Here is a 7,150-nt window from a genome sequence, read left to right as displayed (position 1 = left end):
ACTGATGACAGCATGACTATTACCCTCTTCGACTCGCTTCCGAACAAAATCTTCGTCAACTTCGTCCATGGAGATCGAGAGTGGAGAGAATGCACGACGTGCCGTTATATCGTCAGATGATAGATACTGGCTGGGGCTTCCCCGTCAGATGTTTAGAGGCGTGGTCTAGATAATCCACGCAAATGTCCTCTAGCTAGATAGTTGCTTGAAGTCTTTCCAAATCGACTAGACGTCAACTTTTCAGTGTAGGCTAGACGTTGATCTCGTTGATTCTAGATGCCCTAGACGCGTGCCTCCATGCCAAGGGCGTCCCTCGCTCATTGCCGCAAGGAATGTCTCACGATTGAGCGTGACGGTTGACGAGAACCAGGTGCAAGTGCTTACCGACTTGTTGTGAGAGGTCGGTCGCGTGCCAGTTGAGGCTTTCCCATGCATCTCTTAATTGCATTACATTGCATGCGTGCCAGAGGCGTGGCTGGGCGTGGCTAAGCTAGACGCAACTTTCGTCTTTCAATAGAATTGAATATTGAAGTCACCGTCGACCGCCCGCGCGGTGTCATTATACCGTTTATGAGATATGGCTCGCGCTAGCAGCTGCGGGTAACTTTCTATTTACATTTAGTACGGAGAAAGAAAATTGCATCGGAGGCTCTAATCTAATATTCATAATTTACGAAAATTGGACGGATGGAAAGATTGAATCTATTTGCAAAGTAAACGAATATTGAAATGACAATTGGTCTTCAATCAATTTCTATTTTCAATGTAATGGAATATTGTAAGAGCAAGCAACGCCAGTCAATTTTTAATTTGACATTCAATTTTCAATTTGTCTCAAAAATTAAAAATGGAATGGACGAATTGGCCACGCAAATTCAAAATTTAATATTTAATTTTTAAATTAAATTGAATATTGAATTTAATATTGAAAATTGAACTAACGTGCTTGCAATTTCAATATTCAATCGCATTGAAAAAGGAAATTGGTTAGAAATTAAGTATGTTTTCAATATTCATTTTAATCCGCAAATAATTATAGTCCGTCGATCAATCAATTTTTAATTTTTAATAGAATTGAATATTGAAATTGCAAGCAACTTGTAGGCAATTTCAATTTCTAATTCAATATTCAATTGTTGCCGGAAATTGAAAATGGAATGGACGAAATGGTCACGCACCCTAGAAGTTGCTTGCAATTTCAATATTCAATTCTATTGAAAATTAAAAATTGATTGATCGACAGACTATAATTATTTGCGGATTAAAATGAATATTAAAAACATACTTAATTTTTAACCAATTTCCTTTTTCAATGCAATGGAATATTGAAATTGCAAGTACGTTAGTTCAATTTTCAATGTTAAATTTAATAATCAATTTAATTTAAAAATTAAATATTAAATTTTGAATTTGCGTGGCCAATTCGTCCATTCCATATTCAATTTTTGAAACAAATTGAAAATTGAATGTCAAATTAAAATTTGACTGGCGGGTGCGTGACCATTTCGTCCATCCTGGGCCGCGTAGCAAGAGCGGATGGAATTATTTTTCCAAGCGAATGCTGTTGCTGACGGGCGGAAGGTGGCCGTATTCCTTTCACTGATAGGTCCAAAGACGTATGGACTACTGCGTAACTTGGTTGCGCCAGAGAAGCCGGCAGAGAAGACATTGGAGGTCCTAAAAAGGGAGTTTGTAACGTCTAGTAGATCTATTTAAGAGTGATCTTAGCTTCCCGTCTAGTCCCCGTATGTCTACCCCGTATTACTACTACTACATCCCCCCGTCCTCCCATAAACGTCCTAGTTAGTTATAGCAAACATAGTCCTTCTTCCATCCAGGTTCCCGGACTTGCCCGCCCGACCTAGTTCTGTTGATCTGTTCCTGTTGTTCTTGTGCCTGCTTATCTGTGTTAGCATTTCCCACCTGCTCCTCCTCTTGTTCATCTTCTTCCACCATCTCCTGGATGTCCTCGACTCTTTTGCAGGTGTCACTTGGTCTCAACTGCAGTTGTTGTCGGTTTCGTCTGATTTGGCCCCCACCCGCCAACTTGACTACGTACGACCTGGGATTAATTACTGTCATCACTACTGCTGGGATCCGCCACCTACGTGTTCTCGTATCCCATACTAAAACGTGATCGTTTCGTTGCAGTGGCTGCAACTCCCGACATCCGTGACGCGCATCAAAGTTCTTCTTTTGCCGTTGTTTTTGAAGGCCATCCCGCTGTTGGACTTGTTGGGAATTCACCACAACCGGCCGCAGTTGCACACTCGTCGCCGGAAGGGTTGTCCTCAGTTGCCTTCCCATCAGCAACTGTGCAGGGGATATACCGGTCGTTTCTTGTGGAGCTGTTCTATACGCCAGCAACGCCAACTGTAGTCTCGCGTAGCCAGACCTCTTTTCGCCGCGTCCTTCCCGACGAAATGGGGTCTGGTGAACGGCCTTTGATGTCGCTGTGTGCCGCGTAGCCAGAAATCGGCTATCTAAAGACCGGATTTTGTTTCTTAAGCGCTTCACTAAAGACCAGACTGGTATGCAAGCAGTGCAATCCTATCTCATCAGCTTCTCTTGTTTCGTAGAGAACAATTCGAAGACTATACAGCTAGAGTCGTTGCTGTTTGTGAAATCTGCATGTTTACAGCAGAGATTAAACGCGGCCGCGGGAACGTTGACGTCTACAGGCTGCGATTTCATGCAGCCATGATCGACGTCGTACGATCTAGCGTTCGTTGTGTGCGCTCGTGTCACAACGGAGACTGAATGCGAACGTACCGGATGGATGCGAACGTACTCGGTGCTGTTTGCTGTTATTTGACGTCTAAAGCGACCGCAGACAGTCCAGAGTGAGCGATGTCTGGAAGAGCTTGGAGCTGCATGACGTCATCGAAACAAGATGAGTCGTCTTTCTGTGTTTGGGTAATCATTTCATGTGTTTTGTGCTTTGCTTTGGTGAACACATACAGTAGCGACCAGGAAGAGACCACGTTGTGATTGGAGTAATATGAATGGAAGCAGCTTGGGTTGCAGACTTCACTTCTGGCACTGCATGTCAATCTGTGGAACACGCAAGTCTCTACTACTTACCTTTATACATTATATGATATCTGCCTGGCCCTGAGTAACCTTTACGTAACGATCATCACTGCATGCGTATACTGCATGATCATCATGTATTAATTCATAGATATACTTATATGGTAGTCCTTGTATAGCTAGTCTAGAGTATTTTTACTACATCTTTTGTACTAAATAGACAACAGTTGGTCACTGTATCTTCAGCTCAGATCAAAATTGGGATCCCACTTTACATTTCCATCAGATTGTATTGATTTGCAAGAATTTCGTCTAGTTGATATGTATTCGAGGGCCTCCACAGTCGAGATGAAAGAAAAAATTTTGATGTCGTTTAGTAAAGTAGACTGCACATTGAGAGTTCTGATGGCTACAACAGCATTTGGGATGGGTGTTGACATTCCCAACATTAGATGGATTGTTCATTGGAGTCCTCCAAGACTCATTGAAGATTATGTCCAAGAGACTGGGCAAGCTGGAAGAGATGGCTTGACAGCAACTGCACTGCTTGTATATGGACATCTGCACAGGACAGTTTCATCCTCGATGAAGAAGTATGGACAAAATATTACAACTTGTCGTAGGAAGTGCTTATTTGCTGATTTTTTATTTGCTGGTAGTGAAGACAGTGCAGGAAAAGGATGTGGTTGTTGTGACGTTTGTGTACTTAGTTGTGACTATGGTAACTGCTGAACCTTTGACCTTCCAGTGAAAATAAATAACTGCATGTTGTAATAACTGTCTAGAATTCTCGATCATGTAGCGCTGCATGCATGATCATAAATCATGCAATGAAACATACCTGTCTGACATGTGGACATGCTTTTGTGTTTGATGAAACCACCAGATGCTATCACCTTGTTGAGCAAGAGAAAACAGTTGGATGGAAGTAGTCTCCCTGAAGCTCCACATACTCTGGAAATTACGCAGCAGGAACATGCGTAATATCTAGCTCTTCCAAACAACACATCGAATTTGTACCACCTTGGGACGTCCAGCATTTCTGTCAACGTGGTCTCTTCCTGGTTGCTGCTGTATGTGTTCACCAAAGCAAAGCACAAAACACATGAAATGATTACCCAAACACAGAAAGACGACTCATCTTGTTTCGATGACGTCATTCAGCTCCAAGCTCTTCCAGACATCGCTCACTCTGGACTGTCTGCGGTCGCTTTAGACGTCAAAAAACAGCAAACAGCACCGAGTACGTTCGCATCCATCCAGTACGTTCGCATTCAGTCTCCGTTGTGACACGAGCGCACACAACGAACGCTAGATCGTACGACGTCGATCATGGCTGCATGAAATCGCAGCCTGTAGACGTCAACGTTCCCGCAGCCGCGTTTAATTGCTGCTGTAAACATGAAGATTTCACAAACAGCAACGACTCTAGCTGTAGTCTTCGAATTGTTCTCTACGAAACAAGAGAAGCTAATGAGATAGGATTGCACTGCGTGCATACCAGTCTGGTCTTTAGTGAAGCGCTTAAGAAACAAAATCCGGTCTTTAGATAGCTGATTTCTGGCTACGCGGCACACAGCGACATCAAAGGCCGTTCACCAGACCCCATTTCGTCGGGGAGGACGCTGCGAAAAGGGGTCTGGCTACACGAGACCACGCCAACTGGAAATCCCCTCCCGATTGCTGTGCCTTCTTCAACAATCCTTTTACTGTTTGAACCCCCCTCTTCACGAGTTCATTACTCTGAGGGTGCCTTGGCGATGATGTGACATGATGGAATCCATATTGTTCTGCAAAACCATGAAACTGATGACACGAAAATTGCGGGCCATTATCACTTATCACCACACGCGGGATGCCATGACACGAAAAATATCTTTCAAAGCTGAAATGACTGTTTCTGCTTTAGTTGAAGACAATGTACGTATGTCCGGGAATCGTGAATAGTAATCGACACTCAGCAGATATTGCACATTTTCCAATTCGAACAAGTCAATTGCCACCTTATCCCAGGGCCCTTGAGGCAACTGAGTCGGCTGCAAAGGCTTTTTCTTTGCTGAGGTCGAAATTCCATCCACGTTTCACAATGCCTGATCGTCTGTCGAATAGCATTGGACATTCTGGGCCACCAGATGACTTCTCTAACCTGGGAAAGCGTCTTGACGACACCAAGGTGACCTTCGTGTGCCCTCTGTAGCATTTCCGCCCTCATGGACTTGGGAATCACCATTTTCACTCCTCGCAAAATTAGTCCTGTAAGTTCTGTCAGCAAATGACGACTTTCCCAAAATTTCTGTATGTCATGTCAAAGCTCCTTTTGCGTGCGAGGCCACCCCAAGCGCAAGCACTCTAAAAGAGCAGTCAACTGGGGATCCTTTCCCGTTTCATCTCTCAGTCTCTGAATTTGCTTATCCGACCCTTGTAATGCGTCTTCAAATATCTGCACATGCTTCTCTACTAGACTAGCAATTTCATTGTCTGTTTCTTCAACCGGAGCTCTCGACAAGGCATCTGCTACCGCCAGCTTCTTGCCCAGGACATATTCCACTCGGAAACAGTACCTCATCATGCGGAGTTTCAACCGCATCAATCTCGGTGGACATTCGTCAATACTCTGTCGATTCATTATCGATTCCAAGGGACGATTATCCGTCTCAATAAGAAATGGCTGTTCTGTGCCAAAGACATAACAGTGCAACTTTTCACAAGCCCATGCCATTGCCATTGCTTTTTTCTCTATCTGAGAAAAGCGTTGTTCATTGGCTGACAATGACCTGGAAATATACGTAACTGGTGCCCGACGTCCATCCTCTTGTACCTGAAAGAGTACCGCGCCAATTCCAAATGAAGATGCATCCGGTGACACCACTGTTCTTACGTGCGGCGAATAATAGGCTAACACCGGTGCGGTCGTAATCATCTTCTTCAGCTGCTGCAACGCTTCTTCGTGAACTGCATTCCAACACCAAGGCACGTCATCTTTCAATAGCTCACGTAACGGAGCTGAGGTGTGCTTTGTTCTCCAAAGATTTTGCAACATATGCGACTAAGCCCAGAAATCGACGAAGGTCATCTTTGTTTTCTGGACACTGCATTTGTGTAATTGCTTGCACCTTCTGTGGACTCACTTTGATCCCTTCCATTGACAAGATATGACCGTAATATGTCACTTTCTTAAGACGGAACTTGCACTTGGCCGCCTGCAACTTGACTTCTTTATCTCTCAATCGTTCCAGGACACGGCGTACCCACTGATCATGCTCCTCCCTGGTGGATCCCCAAATAATCACATCGTCAATAAAGCAATCGACTCCTTCAAGACCTGACAAAATGTGATGCATAGTTCTGTGGAATACTTCCGGTCCTGATGATAGTCCGAATAGAAGCCGTTTAAAACGAAAGCGTCCGAAAGGGGTGATAAACGCCGTCAGTGCTGAACTAGTAGGATCCAGTGGAATTTGCCAAAATCCAGCCTTCGCATCGAGGGTAGAGAAGTACTTAGCACCTTTCATTTTGGCAAAGATCTCCTCTGCTGTTGGTAAATGATAGTGCTCTCGCTGTACAAACTCATTCAGTTTCCCATAGTCGACACATATCCTCACTGTTGCATCTCTCTTATGTACGACAACCATTGGACTGCACCATTCCGATGGTTCGCTCACCTTCTCAATTACGTCCAGTCGCTGCATTTGTTTCAATTCTTCTTCAACCTTTCGATATTGAGGGTATGCCAATCGACGTGCCGCTGCTAAAGCCACTGGTAGAGCGTTCTCTCGTAACTTGATGCTATATTGTGCCCCTAAGAGTTTGCCTGCACCTTCAAATAGATCCAAATATTGGCCCACAACCGGGTCATCAGAAAACGTTGACACACTTCCGACATCTGCCATCCCTGCTCCTCCTTGGCGAATAAAATCCAGCCGATCGCAAGCCGTGAGCCCCAGCAACGGCACCGCCTTGACGTTGGCCGCCAACACATAGAATCTCAACTTCCGAGAAATCCCACCCTGTACCGACACCTCGCACACACATTGCCCTGCTACTGATATCGGCGATACCGCTCCATAAGCAAAAATCCGCGTTGTTGCCTTGAGTAATTTCAGACGGCTTGTCATTT

General features: G+C 44.5%; 2 protein-coding genes and 1 pseudogene across 2 annotated transcripts; 1 reads left to right on the top strand and 2 right to left on the bottom strand.

Moving 5' to 3' along the window:
- Window positions 1-1,711: 1,711 nt before the first annotated feature.
- Window positions 1,712-2,342, bottom strand: LOC134186237 (uncharacterized). Its single transcript, XM_062654150.1, has one exon. It carries the CDS (start codon window positions 2,305-2,307, stop codon window positions 1,804-1,806), a length of 504 nt encoding a protein of 167 aa, XP_062510134.1. The 5' UTR covers window positions 2,308-2,342; the 3' UTR covers window positions 1,712-1,803.
- Window positions 2,343-3,438: 1,096 nt separating this feature from the next.
- LOC134185364 (putative ATP-dependent DNA helicase Q1) lies at window positions 3,439-3,765 on the top strand. Its single transcript, XM_062653143.1, has one exon. It carries the CDS (start codon window positions 3,439-3,441, stop codon window positions 3,763-3,765), a length of 327 nt encoding a protein of 108 aa, XP_062509127.1.
- A 255-nt stretch (window positions 3,766-4,020) lies between these two features.
- LOC134185363 (uncharacterized protein K02A2.6-like) lies at window positions 4,021-5,953 on the bottom strand (annotated as a pseudogene).
- Window positions 5,954-7,150: the final 1,197 nt, after the last annotated feature.

The sequence above is a fragment of the Corticium candelabrum genome, chromosome 10 (assembly GCF_963422355.1).
Source record: "Corticium candelabrum chromosome 10, ooCorCand1.1, whole genome shotgun sequence".
NCBI classification, from domain to species: domain Eukaryota; kingdom Metazoa; phylum Porifera; class Homoscleromorpha; order Homosclerophorida; family Plakinidae; genus Corticium; species Corticium candelabrum.
Note: the sequence above shows the minus strand (reverse complement) of the source record. Positions and strands in the feature narration are given on the sequence as shown.

Coding starts and splice junctions, on each gene's coding strand:
- LOC134186237 (XM_062654150.1), bottom strand. CDS start 2,307: ATGGGAAGGCAACTGAGGACAACCCTTCCGGCGACGAGTGTGCAACTG.
- LOC134185364 (XM_062653143.1), top strand. CDS start 3,439: ATGGCTACAACAGCATTTGGGATGGGTGTTGACATTCCCAACATTAGA.